Here is a 21,622-nt window from a genome sequence, read left to right as displayed (position 1 = left end):
TAAAACTGCAAAAAAAAATTAAACTTTTTTGAGTTTTGCTATTAGGTTTGGACTAAAATATCACTTTGCTTTCATGCTGTAGGGTCAATAAAATCACCCACTCTTCTCCCAGCCAAATTGCCTCTATCTTAATTTCTCTGATTCAGCTATAGAGAGGTGGGTCCTGGTAGCTCTAACATGTTCGGAGTTTGTTACAAGTTTATTCTTCAACAAACAATTATTTAGGGCCAAACACTAGGTGCTAAGTGCTATTGAAACGAAAACAACAACAAACATAATCTTACTTCTAAAGGAGATAAGACAGAAAAACTTTAAATCTACTTGATATGGTACTGAGGAAGCCTTATGAATGCAGTAGTTAACTCTCTCTTAAGATGGTAAATCTAGTACTGAGCACCCAAAAATGTCTACAAAATGTCAGTTCTCTATGGTTCAACCTAAGAGATGATATTTGAGCTAGTTCTTACTGGGTGAAAGGGGAAAAAGAAGGGCATCAGACGAACTGTGGAGGAGTCCTATCCCTTAACTTACGTGAACACTGTGTGTTTCTCAAACTTATTTATATAAAGCATCAAAAAATAAAGCACACATCTAACACTTTGATTTCTCAAGGTGATTTTTCCTACCTCATGATAACTAGTTTAAAAAGTTTCTTGAATTCTTTATAGTAATCCTTTTGCCAATCTAAAGAATCACAAAAGTATAGAAACTCTTCAAATCATAAAATAGCCATAGATAACAAAATGTTAGAAACTCTGGTCCACATTGCATTATACTTATCTCAGATTTCCTGGGTTAGGTAGGAACCATAAAAACTGTGAAGGCTTTCCAAGAGTGGTTATTTAAAAGTTATGATTTTGTGTGGCACCTTCCATGGGATTAGTCATGAGTGGCAAATAAAGGTTGCCAAGTCTATACTACTTAGATGCTCAATGGTATTTAGCTTTTAGTGGCCTTGATAAACAACTTAGGGGGCAGGTTATTTATTTATTTATTTAGATTTTATTTATTGAGAGAGAATGTGTGAGCATGAGCAGGAGGAGAGACAGAGTGGTGAAGCAGACTCCCTGCCCAGTAGGCAGCCCAACACAAGACTCGATCTCACAACCCTGCAATCACGGCCTGAGCTAAAGACAGACACTTAGGAAGGCAGATGCTTAACCAATGGAGCCACCCAGGTGCCTCCCCCCGCCTTTTTTTTTGAACTCACAAAAGTTCTTTCACTTAAGCAGTGAGCTAGATCTTGAAAAACCATGTTGGGAAAACAAGTTGGTCAAAAAACTTGCTTCCAATTAGGCTGCAGATTTACTGCCAACTTTGTTTAACCACTGAATTTTGGCTATAAGAAAGAAAGATTAGAGTTTTCTACTTCATTGAGTGGATGAATAAATTTCACTGCCAGATTCAAATTCCCAAACTCCTAATAACACAAGGCTTTAGTATGCTCTTAATTAAACTAATTACATTATGTGAGCGATCAAGCAAATACACAGAAAACGAATCAGCTGGGCCATTTTGTCTATGGTTGTTAAGCTACATTTTCTTCCTATTTTCTAGTCTCCCCATTCCCACTCTCCAACAACAAATACATTACTGGAATGTGTATTAAGGCTTCTACTGTTGTTCTTTAATGTTAAAGGTGCCAGTATAATGGTTTCAATTCTTCAGTGAAACTTAAACTAGTCTCTAAAATCATTTTGTTTTTCCCCATGGTTATTAAAAATCAGTCTGTTATGCAAAAACCAAAGTGAATAAATGGGCATACAACATAACCAAATAGTGATACAGCCAGGAAATGACTTGATGTGAGGTTAAGACAAAAGTTCTTTTTAACCTTTCGAAGAAAATAGCTTTTCCTTTAAGAAGGAACAAAAAATTAATTTATAGAAATAGTCCATTAATATTCACATATAAGTGCTTGTTTTCATAATTCTACTGCTTAACTTTTAATATTCTTAATTTAATACTACTCAAAATAAAGAAAAATTTGGAAACCAAAACCTTCTCCTAGCCCAGGTTTGGCAAACTTTTTCTGGAAAGGGTCAGAAAATATTTTAAGCTTTTGCCTCTAACTCATCTTATACGGGAAAATGCAAACTCTCCTTTAAACAAGCAAACAATGTTTTTGAAATTCTGGGGTAGGAGGGAGTAGGTGAAAATGAAGAGCAGGTGAAGAGGCAAGACAGGGAGCAATTAAAAACACACACAGATATAGTCAAAGAGAACAAGTATTAACTTCATTAGGTTACCTTCTGTGGATCTCAATTCTTCTTCTATTGAAGTATTTTTTATACCCAGGTTATCATCACTGTCACATTCTGTAAGGCAGAATCAATAAATGCAAATGTATTTCCAAAAAAGTTATTGTGCCCTAACTTACTTATTCTCAAACAATATTATTTTTGATGACTTCTTCCATACCCAAGCTTACTAATTACAATTCATTAGTATTGTACCATTTTCCTTGTAGGTTTGCTTTTTTGAAAATGCTTACCAAATACTACTTAAAACAAGGGGGGGGAGCTAATAAAATAAGTCAATTCAATTTTAGCTCTATATTCAAACTATTTGAAAAATTCATCTCAGCATACTGTTGATGAAATTCAAAATTCTATTATTTAAAAAAACTGGAAATAAGAAAAGCTAGTTTGCTTGTTTAAATCTAGCAAATAAATTCCAAAGTTTAATTTGCATGAAATCATCTTAGAAATTTTTAAGAACAATAAAACTCTTATTTTGAAAACCATGCATTCATTGCTATAGAGACCACAGGTTTAAATTAGCAATGCCTCTTCGTGGCACAAACTCACTCACCTGACATCTTATATACTTTCATATTGAAAGACCTAAGTCTATAAAAACAACATTGACTGACCAGGTATTGTGAAAGTCACTTAAAAATTTGAATCAGTGACCAAATATTGGATTTATCACTTTAACTACATTTAAATCAATATATACACCATAGTAAGTGAATCAGGGTTTAAAAAACTGAATATAAGTCATATGGACATATTTGATTCTGTGGAACACATGTAAAAATTCAAATATACATTTAAAAATTAAAGATTTTTTAAGTGTTTATAAATGAAAACCACTATATTTCATTTATATTTCTTTGCTGCAAAAATTTGTTGTAAGTCATCTTTTTGCCTTTTTGGTTTTTTGTTTTTGTTTTTTATAATGTTATATAAACCTATGAATTCAAGTATTTCAAGCAATGTTTTAGGGAAATAAAACACTGCACTGATAATTTGAAGAACAACAAATTAAGCCTTAAAACATTAGGAATAAAGAGAAAGTACCCAAGGTTTCTGTTATTATAATTCAAAGTTAGTGCCAGTCAAAAGCAGCATGTCTTAACTGGACTAAACAATTCATCATTGCATACAAGGCCTAAGGCAAAACTGTAGGTTTGAATCACAAAGATCAGCATGATTTTCAGTTGCAAAAATTAAGAAAGGTTTTCCTTTCCCTCAAACAGTAGCCCCCTGTAGAGCAGAGAAAATCAAGAATATTCTTTCCTATTTTCATTACCTTAAAAAGAATCATATCATATAGATTTTTAGGATGGGGCCCAAAGTGACAACCTATAGATAGTATCATTAACAGGCTGAAGAAACAACAGGCAGACAGACGTTTAAAATTAAGTTCAACAATTATTTTATATAATGCCTCCTGGACAGAGCATGATGCTACCTCAATCAGCCATATTTTCACAGCATAGCTAATCTTTTATATTCGGTGTTAAAGATGGCTTTAAAAATTTGTGTAATTGGTATGGCTCTACGGATACCAACCATACTTAAGGCTTCCTTCCACCCAGTCATTCCAAAATGAAGACATAAAGTAAAGAGATATGACGAAGTCCTAGGTCCCGTCATGTCAAGAAAAAAAAATTCTCTTAAAGCATAGTAAAATCCGTTTTCAGTTTGAATTCACTAACTCATAATAGCCTCTGTTCAAGTTCATCCTTACAATACCAAAGAAAAAACACTCTAGGTAAGTTAATACTTTACATAAAGCTGCAAGGAAGATGTTTAACTACTACAGAATATAAGCAACTTTTTAAAAACACACAAAACTGTGTTTTTAAAAAGAAAATTTTACATAAATCAAGTCAACGTTCTTCAACTAAGTTACAAGATCTGGCTAAGTTCTGTTGTATTTAAGCACCCACAGAATTTTTTGTGTAAGCAATTGTCACCAATGATCTCGTAAAAAATGGTAATGTAGAAATTCAGTCACAGAAATGTGGGGCTGAAATAGGGGCTTCTTTTATTATGAGATGAAAGAGAATTTACTTCATTGTGCTGATCACTTTCCTTACCTATGTTTAATATAGAATCAGCAATATCAGAACCCATAATCAAATCTTATTTTCTGCCCCTCCCATGCATCTTTTTAAAAATGTTATTTAAAAAACAAAGAAAAAAAACCCAAACAAAAACCCAATTCTTATATTTGGTATCTTTACACAAACTCTGCAATGTCATTACACTGCAGCAAAAAGTCTCTCACATTTCTCAAGGAAATGGTTAGAATCAATGATTCACATTCTCTGCATCATAAAATCAGACATTTTTGTCAGTAAAAGCCTCAGCCTTAGCAGAAAATACTGATAAAAAGAAAAATAGTTGCAGATAACGTATTTTAACCTTTCTGGACCTCTGCTCCCTCATCTATGAAATGGGATAACCTAACACATCCTACCTCAAAGCGTTGCATGTGAAAGTTATTCTTTAAACATGTTTTTAAACATCTTCAAATACTACAAATATAAAAAGTAGCTAGCATAGTGGCTGGCACATTATAGGCCTTCAATAAAGATTAGTTCCTTTTTGGGGAGTCTGGGTGGCTCAGTCGCTTAAGGGTCTGACTTGATTTTGGCTCAGGTCATGATCTCAGGGTTGTGAGATGGGAGTTCTGCCTCGCCTCCGACTCAGCGCTGGGCATGGAGTCTGCTTTAGATTTTCTCTCTCCCTCTGCCCCTCCCCCTTCCCTCTCTTAAAAAAAAAAAAAGGTTCCCTTTTATTTTTTGATCTTTTTAAAAGTAGGCTCCACGCCCAACCCGGAGCCCAATGCAGGGCCTAAAATCATGACCCTGAGATCAAGACCTGAGCTGAAATCGAGCTGGATGCTTAACCAACTAAGCCACCCAGGAGCACCCCCCTGTCTCATCTTTAAAATATTCTAAGATTTTATTTATTAAAGAGAGAGAGGGAAAGAGCGAGAGAGAGTGTGAGAGCATGCAGGGGGTAGGGGCAGGAACAGAAGGGAAGGAGACAACAAGCAGACTCCATACTTAGTGAGGCGCCAACTTGGGGCTGGATTCCATGATCCTGAGATTATGGCCTGAACTAAAACCAGGAGTTGGTAGTTCAACCAACTGAGCCACTCGGGCACCTCTCTTCTTTAAAACATTTTAAGTGACAAGTTATATCCACATCTTTGGAATATGACTCTTGAGTTAGAATGAACATATATATTTGTGAATAAAATGTAAAAGGTCCAAAAGAAGAGAAAGTCTACCTGGCTCCTCTGATTAGAATTACTAGAAAGGATACAAGAAAGTATCTTGACAAGTTTTAAAACGGGGAGAAGTACACTATAAAACAGAAGTAATGAAGGATAAGGGGGCCAAAGGTGTAAGTTAAGGACAAATTAATAGATGTTTTAATATTTCTGCAGGGATTTATACATTTATCATAGTTGTAATAAAAATGCTGGTGCTGGAATCCTGATGCTTAGGAGGAGAGAGAATTTTTATACGGCAAAAGCCATGACACATTCAATCTCAAACTCAGTCTAAAGGCTTACTTTGCTGCAAAAAGTAAATGATTTATCCTAAGTCAGAGATCTAAAAAAAGCACCAGTAGTAAAGCTACTTGGCTGTTCCCTCCATGCCAAGCAAAAAAGTAATACCTTATGGCCAACTGACTGGACATTCATATATAGAATCAGCTACTCTGAATCTCTTTATCTTTACTGAGATAAACACCTCCCGAAAAAACCTTCAATTAACTGAAAAACTGGCAATGACTAAAAATAAGATATCACATAATCACTGATTCTCAGTGATTCTTCCTTGTTTATATAGGAAGCTCCAGTTTAATATCACTTTCTGGTCCTAATAATGGAAAATTTCTGAAACGTTAGAAAGAAATAAGAGGTTCAGGGACGCCTGCGTGGCTCAGTCAGTTAAGCATCTGCCCTCGTCTCGGGTTGTAATCCCAGGCTGCTGGGATTGAGTCCCACATCTAGCTCCTTGCTCAGTGGGGAGCCTGCTTCTCCCTCTGCCTGCTGCTCCCCCTGCTTGTGCACACGCTCTCTCTGACAAATAAAATCTTTTAAAAATTAAAAAAAAAAAAGAAAGAAACAAGAGGTTCAAATTTCTATCATTTGTCTATGCTATGGAGATTTTTAAAAACTGGAAAATCAGCAGACTGTCTCTAAATCAATGATTAATGTAAGAGAACTTCTCACTGGATGTTACTTACAGTATGAACTTTTGTAATATCATAAAGAGAGTTTTGTGTTATGGTTTGGTAACCAGGAGCCTTGGGACCACAAGTTGCATGTGATATTGTATATATGTGTTCATTTTTGAGGAAAGAAGCATATAAAGTTTTTGTCAGATTCTCAAAAAGGTCCATTGATTCGCACTCCAAACCACACAGCCTTAGGAAACTGGTTGTCAAATCTAAGATAGGAACGCTGTGCTAATAAGCTAAAAGGAAGGAGTTATTCTGGCATTCTTACAGTAACAATGTGTATTTGTGGACACTGAGAAATCTTCTAAGTCCCAAAATATATCAAGTATCATTTCTAAAAAAACACTATTATTCTACTATTTACAAAGCCATACAAAGCCATTTGTTAGGAAAGTGATGGAATAAAGTCATCCAAGGACTGTTCTTTGATTTTCTCGTTACAAAGTTCACGACTAGGCAATCTGATGTCTTTTTTTTTTTTTTTAAGATTTTATTTATTTACTTGACAGAGAGCGATCACAAGTAGGCGGAGAGGCAGGCAGAGGCGGTGGGGTGGGGTGGGGTGGGGTGGAGGGGTGGGAAGCAGGATCCCTGCTGAGCAGAGAGCCCGATGTGGGGCTTGATCCCAGGACCCTGAGATCATGACCTGAGCCGAAGGCAGAGGCTTAACCCACTGAGCCACCCAGGCACCCCGGCAATTTGATGTCTTTAAGTCTTCCATGAAGAAAAAAAAGTTGTCTTAAACTGAATCTGAACATACTGTGATTCAGTAAGACTTATTTTTTTGAATTTTAGAATTAGTTACAAAAGCATCTTCAAATCTAGGTGTAAATGAAGTATCATGATTTAAGGACTGTACACATCTCTGGCACTTAGTTTTGATAATTCTCATTACTTTAAGAAATGTAGTGGCTATAGCACATGAAAAGATGCTCAACCTCACTAATCATTAGGGAAATGGAAATGAAAACCACAATGAGATACCACTTCACACCCATTAAGATGGCTATCATCAAAAACAAACAAAACAGCGGCGCCTGGGTGGCTCAGTTGTTAAGTGTCTGCCTTCTGCTCAGGTCATGATCCCAAGGTCTTGGGATGGAGCCCTGTGTTCGGCTCCCTGCTCAGTGGGAAGCCTGCTTCTCCCTCTCCCACTCCCCCTGCTTCTGTTCCCTCTCTCGCTGTGTCTCTGTCAAAAAAAATAAAAAATCTTAAAACAAACAAACAAAACCTAGAAAATAACAAGTGTTAGCAAAGTGTTTTTCTACATATTTGCTGGAACCCTTGTACACTCTTGGTAGGGATGTAAAATGATAACAGTTGCTATGGAAAACAGTATGGAAATTCCTCAAAAAATTAAAAATAGAACTAGCTTATGATCCAGCGATTCCACTTCTGGGTATATACTCAAAAGATATAAAAGCACGGTCTCAAAGAGATATTTATACACCTATATTCATAGCAGCATTATTCACAATAGCTAAAAACATGGGTATAATGCCAAGTACCCATCGATGGATAAATGGATAAGCAAAATACAGTCTATACATATAATGGACTATTATTCAGCCCTTTTAAAAAGGAAGGAAATTCTGACCTTTGCTAGAACATGGATGAATCTTGAGGACATTATGCTAAGTGAAACAGGCCAGCCAGAAAGAGATAAGTGCTATATGATTTCATCTGTATGAAGTACTTAGTCAAATTTCTACAGAATGGTGTTATTCTAGGCGTAAGGAAAAGGGTAGTGGAGAATTACTGTTTAATGGATATAAAGTTTCAGTTTTGCAAGATGAAAAGAGCTCTGAAAATGGATTATGGTGATGGCTGCACAAAATCTAAATGTAGGTAACACCACTGAAGTACATCCTTCAGAATGGTTAATTAAGATGGTAAATCTTATGTTCTGTATATTTTACCACAATAAAAACTATTAGAAAGAAAAACTAAGGGAAAAAAAAGTAGTGGCTTGGAATACTTTCTTACGGTGGTAATAATAAAAATAGCTACTACTAATTGAGTGCCCACAGTACTTTTATATGCTGTGCTAGATACTTTATACATATCACTAATTCTTACAACTTTATAGATATAAAAAGTGAGGGTCTGAAAAAGTTGACTAACTTGCCTGAAATCACACAGTGAAGAAGCAGCAAAGTTAGCCTTGAACCCAAAGCCCATGCCCTTCTTTATGTACTGTACGACCTCTGCATTTCACAAAAATTCAGAATAAGGTACACAGGTGTCCCCCAAGAGCAATAAATTCAAGAGCACTGAATATGAATGAATAATTTAAAAAAACACCTAGTGCACAGGGGTACTCAGAGGGGAACAATCAGTATTTAACAATAACCTATATCTTACCTCCAACTCTAACGTACCCATACAGACCTACTTATATGCAGCTCTCATTCCAAATAAAGTTGGTAAGAGAAGCAAATCCATAATAAGTTTCAGTGACAATTACAAAAGAGATGTTCCCCAAAGCAGCAGCATAGGAGAAGGAAAAAAGGGTTGGCCTTGGGTGGCAAAGATAAAAATTTAAGTATTTTACAGGATATTAAGTAGATGTTGTTAAGGACTGGAGACAGGATGTCAAAAGAGTAAAAGAAAAAGGGATTAAAAAATAAAAAGCAAAAACCAAAGATAAGCAAAGAGATGACAACAAAAATTACAGAATAGGATGATAAAATTCAGTACTAAGGCATGATATAAATATGCAAAAGAGTCAATTTTCCTTTAAAGAGCAGAGTTGGCCTAGTAGATTAATGAGTGCCAATTTTGCAGAAGTAAATTCATCTACTGTAATTCAGTGATGAGAGTGAAATTCTTCGGAATAGGTTTTCAATCAAATTGTGGCTCCAAAAATGCTCAAAGAAAATTAAGCTAGGAGGAGAGTTGGAAAACTTAGAGCATGTAGTAAAAATGCCAAAAACAGATTTTCATTAATGTCATTCATCAATATCTCCAAATCTTAGCCATGGCTGCAAACCACGAGGATACTTAAAATTTTGTTTTCTTCTACCCACATTTATTTCAGAAATTATGAAAAAAACTCATCTGAATCCCTAGAATTACATCCTTTCTTAAATATTTGTTAGTGAAACTGAACATAAGCATACCCTTTCACTGAACAATATCAGAAAGTCAGAGAAGAGAGTGTAAATCCTGGGAATAGGACAGGGGGTACCTACTCCTTCCAAGGAATTAAAGATCTCTCAGGACTTCATTTTTGTCCCTGTCAACCTCTTAAAATCGTCTTTTTTTTTTTTGCCATATTATTATTTAGTGCTTTCTAGTTTCACCTATAAGCAATTAGCCTTCTGAAAAAATGAAGATGAGCTTGGTATATTATAAGCAGTGAAAATCTGGATTCTGAGCTTTGCAAAATTGCACTAATGTATTTTATCTAATAGGTCAGAAAAGGCTCCAGAAAATTCTAAACCCTAAAGAATAAGAGAAAAGGAAAAAATAAGTAAGAGAGAAGTATGAGAGCACAATGCTTTAGTGAGCAGCCAATAGTTCACTAGTGGACAGCAGTTTATTGGTTTCTCTCAGCAGTGAAGTCTCCTCCTCTTGGGTGGTTTGCACTGTGACTGCAGCTGCGTACCTTTGGTGGTATCAGATATGCTATTTAACAAGGCACACATCATATCTCCCTCTAAATGGTGAGGGTTTAGTATATGTGCTGGCCTCTGGGTCTTCTTAAATTGATTCTCTAGCTCCAGAAAACCTTGATCTCCTGAGAGGATGGTGAATGGGATTTGCTTGGGTAGTTGTTCATCTAGACGGCCAGCCTAAGTTGGAATAAAATACATGTGTTGACAGAAATCAATACTTGAGGTTTAAATTAAGTTACATCTATTTCAGAATGAACACATACCTAAAAAGGTATATTTACTTATTTTAAGATTTTATTACTTTTAAAAAATGAATATGTATACCCAGTGTGGGGCTCAAACTCAACCCTGAGATCAAGTGTTGCATGCTCCACTGATTGAACCAGCCAAGCATCCCGACAAAGGTATATTTAGCTTGTTTTCTAGCTCCCACCAAAGTATAAAGATCTCCCTCATAAATAAATGAAATATGCAATGTTTAATCAAATGTAGCCATCAATATCAATGCCAGATATTTTATGTGCCACCAAGAAAGAAAAAAAAAAGCCAAACATAAACCTGGAATGCTATAAGGGCTACACACTTAATCTAAGGGTAAATAAATAAATTTGCCACAGAGAGAGGGTAAGCAAGGTAATTTGCATAACTCAATCTCAGCACTGATAAAGGGAAAAGGAAATGTACTATGGTTTAAAACGTCAGCAGCAGCTAACAAGTTTGCAGAGGGGGCACCTGGTTGCTCAGTCAGTAGAGCATGTGACTCTTGGCCTTGGAGTCATGAGTTAGAGCCCCATGCTGGGTGTAGAGATTACTTAAATAAATAAAAAACTTAAGGGGTGCCTGAATTGCTCAGTTGGTTAAGGGTCCAACTCTTGATTTTGGCTCAGGTCATGACCTCAGGGTTGTGAGACAGCTCCATAGTGGGCATGAAGCCTGCTTAAGATTCTCTTTCCCACCCTCTCCACTTGCCCCTCCCCACTCTCTAAACAAACAAACAACTTTTAAAAACATACACAAAAATATCAAAACCCAAATTTGCTGAGTAAATTCACGCTATCAGTGTGACACATAAATCCTTAAGCAGATAATTTAATTTAAAATGGGTCTCAGGTTGGTAGCTTCTCTAGGTAACTGGCAGAGAGAGAAGCAAATGCAAACCGCATCTAAGCCAATGTTGATTGTTAAGGTGCCTCCCAATTTCAGAGATGTTAAAATGTGAAAGTATCTTAGCATACATCAAGTATAATGTCATCTCTTGATCATCATTCTATAAATAGTTAAGGGTCTACAATGAGTAGCTGACAGTCTGCTAGGAATTGGGGAAAAGCCGTAAATAAGTATGAGTCCTTGCCCTCACTGTCATAGGTAGAACCTGATGTAGAAGGCTTTATGCAAAAATACAGCACCAAAATATGCTCTATAGCATCATTATGATCCAAGTAGAAAAGATATTCCAAATGGGTCCAAGGTTCACATTAGATTTTGTATAAAACAATCACTCACATGCATACAGATGGCAAAATCAGCAGCATCTTTTCTTTTACTACAACGAGGATGAAGGAAGAAGCATCCAATCCTATTCAGGTAATTATAGATCTTACAGTTGTGTGGAGGCTTCCAATTGGTGTTTCCTCCTATTATTTTTAGAAAAGGCATATATGATAGTCAAACGAACAAACAAAAAGAACAGAACACTAGATACAACTGAAAGCTCAATCATGAAAAAACACACATTAGAAAAAAAATAGAAAAAAAACACACAGAGAAAACTTTTTCTAGAGAGTAGATTCTAGATTAGAATGCAGAACTCAATTCGAGTATGGGTATCACCATTTTGTTGCTTTACAATCTTGGCAAAGTAGGATGACTTCAATCTGCCTATTCATCTGGAAACACATAGGTATATTAGTGAGAATCAAAAGTAGTGTGTGTGAAAAGTCTCTGAATGGTGTAATTCTATAAAACCATATTAATGGTTTTTTAACAAATATGTCAGGGCTACTCAGTGGATAGAAATTATGGGCATTCAGCAAAGCTAAATTTACTAAAAGACTGTACTGGGTAACTTTATCCAGGTCAGTACATTCCTATCTTAAATTCAATCCTTCTCTTTATATGTTGTTCCCTATCAAACATGAAGTTTATTAGATGTTCACTATACCAACTTCCTGTATATCAAAGAAGTCTCTCTCCCTGTTTGGTCAATAGTTTGGAAAGAGATATTTAGATGAATGAACAGTAAGGATGAACTGAAGAGGCAGTTATGACATGTCGAAAATCATACTAGTTCTGTAGCCATGAGGCCCAATCAAGTTCAAAAGCTAACTCTACTATTTATTAGTTTCATACTTTGGAAAAAAATAAACTTCTCAGCATACTTCCTTATATTTTAAAAGGGAGATAAATATAATAATCAGTAAGCATGGATTAATACCACGCATAGTACCTGGCACATTGCCAGTGTTAAATAAAGGCTTTTTCAATATGTATCTATAGAGTCACAAACTTTAGGTCACCAAAGAGAGTTAACATTGACCACAGAGAAAAGTGAAGAGAAAAATATTCTAGCAGAGTAGCTATAATGCAAAGTGACAATATTCTAACTATGTCTGTATGTTCTAATCAAGGAGGTTCAAGAGCAGTCCTTTAAATGTGAAACATACTCTAAAGGAAAAAAGAGGAGAGGGTGTCATCTCAAATGTTTTGCTTATCAACCATACCTTGAAAGCCCCAAATAAATGTTCCTTGGTTAAGATGCCCTGGTAGATGACCAAAAAAGTTTGACCAGTTATCAAAGTCTACAAAGACTATATGAGTCATGGTTCGCAGATAATCCAAATCTGGAAGTTCAACGACTTCTTCATCTGAGAAGAGAGAAACATTAACCTGGATTTGTTAAGAATTAACTAAAAACATTTTAATTGCTTAAGTTTAAAAGATATTAGAGAGGGGCGCCTGGGTAGCTCAGTGGGTTAAAGCCTCTGCCTTCGGCTCAGGTCATGATCCCAGGGTCCTGGGATCGAGCCCTGCATCAGGCTCACTGCTCAGCAGGGAGCCTGCTTCCCCCCCTCTCTCTGCCTGCCTCTCTGCCTACTTGTGATCTCTGTCTGTCAAATAAATAAATAAAATCTTAAAAAAAAAAAGATATTAGAGAATATACAAAAATGTTAATCTTGAACATTATTAATTTCTAATCCTTTTCATGAAGTCCAAACTTGTACATGACATGGTATACTAACACCAAATAAAAAGTATTCTGAACATTTCAAAAATTTTATTATTCTTTCTATATATAAATGCCATTGACCCTAAAGCCTGCCTTTCTTTCTCTAATTTTTTTTTAAAGATTTTTATTTATTTATTTGACAGACAGCGATCACAAGTAGGCAGAGAGGCAGAGAGAGAAAGAGGAGGAAGCAGGCTCCCTGCTGAGCAGAGAGCTCGATGAGGGGCTCGATCCCAGGACCCTGGGGTCATGACCTGAGCCGAAGGCAGAGGCTTTAACCCACCGAGCCACCCAGGCGCCCCTCTAATTTTTTTTAAAAAGACATATTTATTCAGTGTCATTATCAGACTATCACATTTAGCAATTAACTGCATGGGTATAAAAAAAAATCTGTATTAAAATCCTTTGTTGGAATGCTTTACCCTTTCCATAGAACAAAAACTAAAATAACCTGTTATACAATCAGTCACAAATACAGTCCTCAAGTTTTTTGCCCATACACATGAGTATTGTCTAGAACATGTCCTCTTGGGGTGCTTGGGTGGCTCAGTCGTTAAGTGTCTGTCTTGGGTTCAGATCATGATCCCAGGGTCCTGGGATCAAGCCCTGCATTGGGCTCCCTGCTCAGCAGGAAGCCTGTTTCTCCCTCTCCCATTCCCCCTGTTTGTGTTTCTTCTCTCACTGTGTCTCTATCAAATAAATAAAATCTTTTAAAAATAAAAATAATGTGGGGCGCCTGGGTGGCTCAGTGGTTTGGGCCGCTGCCTTCGGCTCGGGTCATGATCTCAGGGTCCTGGGATCGAGTCCCGCATCGGGCTCTCTGCTTGGCGGGGAGCCTGCTTCCCTCTCTCACTCTCTCTGCCTGCCTCTCTGCCTACTTGTGATCTCTCTCTCTCTGTCAAATAAATAAATAAAAAATCTTTAAAAAAAAAAATAAAAAAAAATAAAAATAAAAATAATGTACTAGAGAGGCACCTGGGTGGCTCACTTGGTTAAGCATCTCCCTTCGGCTCAGGTCACAATCCAAGAGTCCTAGAAGAGGCTCCTTGCTCAGCAGGAAGCCTGCTTTTAACTCTGCCTGCTGCTCCCCCTGCTTGTGCTTGCTCTCTCTGTCTCTCTCTCTCTGATAACTAACTAACTAACTAAATAAATAAATAAAATCCTAAAAAAATAATGTATTGGAAGAACTAAAAGACAAAATTTTGAGATTAAATAACCAAAAACTTGTACCACCCATCAAAATAAAATTTCAGGGTTATCTGAAGAATGTCTCCTCCCTCGCCGCCCTGGCCATAAGTTTGTTCTGATTTATGAGTAACCTGTTAGCTATGTTAAAAACCCTAGAGAACAAAAATGAAATAACCGACAACCCTGCTACCATAAAGTGGTGCATAAGAGGTCCTGGTAGCACACCAGCACTTCCCACCATAAACAGATCTTTTTCTTGGTTCTTTTGCGTTCTTTCCTCTTCCACCATTTTCTAACTCTTGTTCTCCATCCCTTTCACTTCCTTCATACTTTTCTATTTTGATAAGGCCTTGAAGTTTCAACTGGTTAGCAATGCAAACCTTAATATTTTAAATTATTTTTTAAAATGACTAGGTTTTATTCTGCCTTACCAGAGACTCCCTCAAATATACTACTGTTATCCCCTCCCATTTCTAAGCCACCCATCTTCTTTTATGTTTTCTTAATATTCTTAGTAATTGTAGGGGCCCCTGGCTAGCTCAGTTGGTGGAGCATGTGACTCTTAATCTCAGGGTTATGAATTTGAGCCCCACGTTGGGTGTAGAAATTACTTAAAAAATTAAAAAAAATTTTTTTAGTAACTGTAGATTTAGGTACTATAATCATCTACCAAACACAGATCAACATAATTTCCCAAAAAGTAACTGGAAAAACAAAAGCACAAGAGAACATAAAAACAGTGTAACCACTGCTTTAATTGTCTGAAGTAGAGCTGAATGGGTCAGTAGCAGGTCATATAATCATTTCTTACATAAAGTATGCCACGACTAAAGATGATACTGAGATCTACACATGCTATAGAGCAATGCTATATAAACTCAGTAGTTCATAAAAACAGTTAATAAAAAAATTTTAGGGGTGCCTGGGTGGCACAGCTTAAGTATCCGACTGTTGGTTTTGGCTAAGGTCGTGATCTCAGGGTCGTGAGATCAAGCCCCAAGTCAGGCTCTGTGCTCAGCATGGAGTTTACTTAACTTTCTCTTTCTCCCTCTCTCTCTGCCTCTCCTACTCATGCATGCTCTCATTCTCTAAAATAAATAAATCTTTTTTTTTAAATTTTATTTATTTGTTTATTTAATTTATTTGATAGACAGAGATTACAAGTAGGCAGAGAGGCAGGCAGAGAGGGGGAAGCAGGCTCCCTGCCGAGCAGAGAGCCCGATGCCGGACTTGATCCCAGGATGCTGGATCATGACCTGGTCTGAAGGCAGAGGCTTTAACCCACTGAGCTACCCAGGAGCCGTAAAATAAATAAATCTTAAAAAAAAATATTTTGGCCAAAATTTTCATATATCCCCATTTTCCCCGCTATATATTGTATAATTTACAAGGACCTAATATTTGTTTAAAAGAATATACACTTAAAATTATACTTCTAAACGAAATTAAAACATTATACTTTTCTGGACTTACTTAGTCTTATCACCTGGTGCAAGAAGTGAAGTCTAGAGTAAGTACAAAGGATTCCATACCCCAATTTTCTCCCTGGTTTCTTGCTACCATTTGTAACTCTTCTTCTTTTTAAAAATATTTTATTTATTTATTTGAGAGAGAGAGAGAGAGAGACAGTACAAGCAGGGGAAGCAGCAGGCAGAGGGAGAGGGAGAAGCAGACTCCTCTGAGGAGGGAGCCCGGACTCAAGGCTTGATCCCAGGACCCTGGGACCAAGGCCTAACCCACCGAGCCACCCAGACACCCCTGTAACTCTACTTCTAATTGCCATTTAACTCTAAGTAATAGTTTTGCTTCCAAGAAAATCCTAAAAAAATATACAAATTCTGAAGTGATCTTTAAGATTTCTCATAGAATAAGGTCAAAATATGAGGATGTGGAGGAAAAGGAATCCTTATACACTGTGGGTGGGAATGCAAACTGGTTACAGCCACAGCCATATTGTGGAAAACAATATGGAGATTCCTTGAAAAATTAAAAAACAGAGTTACCATATAATCCAGTAATTCTACTCCTCAGTAGTTACCCAAAGAATACAAAAATATAAATTCAAAAAGATATACGCATCCCTTTGTTAAATGCAGCATTATTTAAATAGCCAAATTATGGATACAACCCAAGTGTCCACTGATAAATGAATGGATAAAGAAGATATGGTATGTATGTGCATTATGTGTGTGTGTGTGTGTGTGTGTGTGTGTGTGTGTGTTTGTAAACAGAATATTACTCAGCCATAAAAAGTAATGAAATCTTGCCACTTTCAACAACATGGATGGATCTAGAGGGTATAATGCTAGAAAAACAAATACCATAGGATTCAGTCATGTGGAATTTAAGATATAAAGGAAAAAAAGGACAAACAAAAAACCAGATTCTTGGGGTGCCTGGGTGGCTCAGTCATTAAGCGTCTGCCTCTGGCTCAGGTCATGATCCCAGAGTCCTGGGACCGAGCCCTCATCGGACTTCCTGCTCTGCAGGAAACCTGCTTCTCCCTCTCCCACTCCCTCTGCTTATGTTCCTTCTCTCAATGTGTCTCTCTCTGTCAAATAAATAAATAAAATCTTAAAACAAAACAAAACCAAAAACCAGATTCATAAATACAGAGAACTGGTGATTACCAGAGGGGAGGTGGATGGGGGGATGGATGAAAAAGGTGAAGGGCTTAAGAGTACATTTTATTGGGGTGCTCAGTGGGTTAAGTCTCTCCTTTCGGTTCAGGTCATGATCTCAGGGTCCTGGATCATGCCCCACATTGGGCTCCCTGCTCAGCAGGGAGCCTGCTTCCCCCCTTTCTCTGCCTGCCTCTCTGCCTACTTGTGATCTCCGTCTGTCAAATAAATAAAATTTAAAAAAAAAAAAGAGTACACTTTGTATCATAGTAAGCACTGACTACTACATAGAATTGGTGAATCATTAATACTGTACACTTGAAACTAATATGTTAACTACAGTGAAATAAAAATTTTTTAAAATAAAATAAAAAAAGAATTAGCCAACAACAAATGAATAAAGTCAAAATAGAAACAAAAAGAATTCACTTGATTTATCTTTTTAATGAACCTAAATCTAAATGATAAGAAGAAACTAAATGTTCAGGATAACTTTCAAATTTGACTTTCAGAAAGACTATCAATTTCCTTCATCTCTCAAAATTCCCATGCATTTTGTGAAAGAAAATGTTATCTTGAACACATATTGTTTAAAGCTAACAAATACTCGGGGCACCTAGGTGGCTCAGTCAGTTAAGTGTCTGCCTTCGGCTCAGGTCATGATCCCATGGTTCTGGGATCAAGCCCTCCATCTGGCTCCCTGCTTGGCAGGAAGCCTGCTTTTTTCCCTCTCCCACTGTCTCTCTGTCAAATAAATACAATTTTACAAAAAAAAAAAAAAAAGCTAATATATACTCTTTGTCCCCTTAAGTTTAGTTGAATATTTAAGTAAGTTTATTAATGTTTACAAATCACATCCATAAAAAGTGTACATACCACAGTAATTAACTGATCATCCTACCATGTTTCTTACTTCAAAACTGAATCATTATTAGCTTTCACAAAAATGATGGCTACAGTACATGTATGTTTCTCTACCAACATGTAAAATTTGCATAGACATTAGAGTTATAAAGCCATACCTATATTCTGACAGCTTAGGTCATTCTCAGCTCCTTTCTCCAAGTCTGAATTTTTTGGATAGCTTACTGTCTGTTTCAGTTTTCTCTCTGTACGTGAGGTACTGGCAGCAAACTTGTACAGGCTTGTTTTCTCAGATCCAAAGTGAGCCACACTGGGTTTCCGTAAAAAGCAATGTTTTCTATGGAAGTGCTGCTGAGCACTCTCAGGATCATGAAATGCTTTAGTGCAGGTGCCACACTTGATCACATACTGCTGCTCCTCTTCCTCCTCACTGTTTTCTTCTCTGTGCACTTGATGGATATGAGTATTAATATCAGCTACGCTCTGTGCTGTTGCTGAACACAAGCTGCAGCGAAACCACAGTTTACCTTTATCCAACATGGTCTGGAGACATCTACTATAATCCTCCTTTCTGTTGACTTTACAGATGTAACTCTCACGGCAACCACAGGTTAACAAGTTACTGGTCTCTATTACTGGAAAATCATTCTCAGTTTTAATCGAAGTTTCAGCTTTTTCAGGCAGAAACACATAATCTATGCTGTGGTGCTCCTTATAATGACTTAAAAATGCTTCTTCCACATTAAAGATAAGATCACAAAGCCCACAGAAGTACTTAACCTTTATTTCATTGTTATGTTCATCTTGGCAATGGCGGTATAGTGTTTCTACCTTGTGAAAAGTCTTTTTGCAATGGGCACAGCTATATCTATGAAACTGGTGACTTGCTAAAGACATGCAATGCTGTTTTACACATTCTTGGGAATCAAACATATCTTCACAAATTCGGCATTGCCATTTACCCCTTGGAGGACTGTTTGCTGGAGAATGATCAATAATAGTAATAGTTGAAGAAGGATTCTTAGCAGTCACATTACTCACCACTGTTGCAGAAGATGATGGCAAAGTTTCACCTTCTACTTCATCGGTCTCGTAAAAATATCTGTGTCCATTATGAAATTCAGTCACATGTGCCATGATAGTCTCTTTTCTTGTTAACTCCTTTTTGCATGTCCGACACCAGAAAAGAAAGTTATTTAAATGTGCCCCTCCATGAATCCGGCTCATATGTAAACGGATGACCCCTGAATCTTCACACACCTTTCCACAGACCACACACTTATAACACATTGTGTTTGCTGAGAAAACATGCTTTTCCACTGCATCTTCACTTGGGAATTGTTGATGACATTCACAAAACCAAGTTTTTACAACTGACTTTTCTTCCTGAACACAAACCATACCTTCATGGCTTCTACCTTCTAAATTCATCTTCTTTTTTGGAACAGTGGTACAATCTTGTGAGCTTGATTCTTGAATAGACATAGTTCTTTTAAGTGATGAAAATTTTGAATGATCTAGCAATAGATGCAAGTCAGAAGAAGGTTTGTTCCCTTCACTGCTATGGCAATAAAGTAAGACTGATTCTTCCATTGAGGTAATGACTCGGACTTTGTGCCCTGAATTCTGCTTGTGATTTCGGGTACTGGTTTCATCCATAAAGACTTGGTTGCAATTTGGACAATAACCTCGTAATAGGAATTTTTCTGCAACTTGGGCAATGCTCTTCTCAGCTACAGCTACAGGACCAGCATTTCGACAACGAACTCTAAATCGGATTGAAAAAAAACCACACTCTTTCATAAGTACTTCTAAATACAGTAACTCTGCTTTTTACAGAAATTATAAACAATGTATACATAAAACACTAGAAGATATTTTTCAATAAAGATGCAGATAATAGAATTTCATCTCAAAATACTTGAGTATTACCTGTATTTTGTCTGTTTCTAATCCACATAAAAAATAGTAAAACTAGAATCAAAAGATTAAAAAAATTCACACAAATATTTGGAAAATGGATCTCTAACTCTTTAGACGTTAAGCAACAAATTTCTAATAAACCTATGGGTCAAAGAAGAAATTAAAAGGTAAAATTTTTTAAATGAATGAAAATGAAAACAACTTATCAAAATCTGAGGGTAAACCAATGCTTAGAGGCAAATTTGTAACTTTAAATGTTTATATAGAAAAAGAAGGGGCACCTGGGTGGCTCAGTGGGTTAAGTAAGCCTCTGCCTTCGACTTAGGTTGTGATCTCAGAGTTCTGGGATCGAGTCCTGTATCAGGCTCTCTGCTTGGCAGGGAGCCTGCTTCCTCCTCTCTCTCAGCCTACCTCTCTGCCTATTTGTGATCTCTGTATGTCAAGGGAATAAATAAAATCTTAAAAAAAAATGGTATAACAGGAAAAACAGAGACCTAAAAGACATAGCACCTAAACAGAAAATATGTACAGATTTTGTTTGGATCATGATTCCAACAAATCAAATATAAAATGTAAAACTTTATGAGATAATAAGGGCAATTTGATAACTGACTAGTTTTTGATGCTATTAAAAATACCAGTTTTTTAAGGTGTGATAACAGTATTATAGGATTAAAAAAAAAAAGAGTCCCTACCATTTATAGTTACATACTGAAGTATTTACAGATAGAATGACATGATTTACTTTGAAATAATAATTTGCAGGGGGTGACAATATAAAGGAAACACAACTATCATGTGTTGATTATTACTAAAGCTGGTGAAAGGTACACTGGATACACTGTTTGATAATTTCCATTGTAAAGCCAATGATTATTTATTTGGTAAATTTGGCCTTTCAAAGAAACTTAATCTTTCATATGTATATGATACTTTCCATTCTGGCTGACTTAAAGCCAAGGTTCTATTTTAACCCATTCCTCCCCCAATATACGTACTACTCACGCAGCACACAGAAAAAAGTACACATAGAACCATTAATTCTTTTACATTCACAGCAATATCAACATATCCACTTTTTCCCACACCTTTATAACTTCTCTCATTATGCTAAATTTGATGAATTTCCAGACTAATGTGCATTCTCGTTTTTAAAAAGCAAAGAAACATGGAATAGAAAAATATTTGTTGAATCTTCCCTTTGGTAAAGATTATTGGGCAGGATTCCCTTACAGCCAGACTAAACCTATACAAACCTGAAATGGGCAGTGAGCTCCATGTGGGAACGTAGTGTCTGGTGGCAGGCCACACACTTAACTTGAAATGGGACATCTTTGCACAGAGAGATCAGAAGTTTCTTTGCAAAAGATGGAAATAATATTGGATGTGCTATTCCCTGGTCATCTGAAAGACAAAATAAACTATAAATTGCAAAGATTTGAGTAGACAGCAACCCAACCTTCCTCCCCTTTGCTTTTCTCAATATTGGCTGGCATTAGTAAAAGATTGTTATTTATATGATAAAAATCTAAGGGAAGTAATTTTCTAGCCGTAAGTACAAAAGATGCTGAACTCATGCTCAAAATTTGAGTCTTAAATGCAGAGTAACACCCAACTTCCCAGATATTATAGATATATAAAAACATCATCCTAAATAAGTATTTTCTTCCCAAGTTTCTCTTCATT

General features: G+C 36.5%; 1 protein-coding gene across 3 annotated transcripts in view; it reads right to left on the bottom strand.

Annotated features, from left to right (window-relative positions):
* ZNF451 (zinc finger protein 451) overlaps nucleotides 1–21,622 on the bottom strand; it is a 147,049-nt gene that overhangs the window by 11,955 nt on the left and 113,472 nt on the right. For 2 of the 3 annotated variants that reach the window (XM_080807264.1, XM_080807263.1), the window contains exons 9-14: nucleotides 21,193–21,340; nucleotides 18,172–19,781; nucleotides 12,835–12,978; nucleotides 11,618–11,748; nucleotides 10,105–10,291; nucleotides 2,250–2,318 (exon numbers count right to left, since the gene is read on the bottom strand). In XM_080807264.1, the coding sequence (XP_080663390.1) occupies nucleotides 2,250–2,318; nucleotides 10,105–10,291; nucleotides 11,618–11,748; nucleotides 12,835–12,978; nucleotides 18,172–19,781; nucleotides 21,193–21,340 (2,289 nt within the window). The remainder of the gene's footprint in view (nucleotides 1–2,249; nucleotides 2,319–10,104; nucleotides 10,292–11,617; nucleotides 11,749–12,834; nucleotides 12,979–18,171; nucleotides 19,782–21,192; nucleotides 21,341–21,622) is intronic. The other variant, XM_080807265.1, reaches the window with a different exon arrangement.

The sequence above is a fragment of the Martes martes genome (genome assembly GCF_963455335.1).
Source record: "Martes martes genome assembly, chromosome: 6".
NCBI classification, from domain to species: domain Eukaryota; kingdom Metazoa; phylum Chordata; class Mammalia; order Carnivora; family Mustelidae; genus Martes; species Martes martes.
The sequence above is the reverse complement of the archived record's forward strand: the minus strand, read 5'-3'. Positions and strand labels throughout refer to the sequence as shown.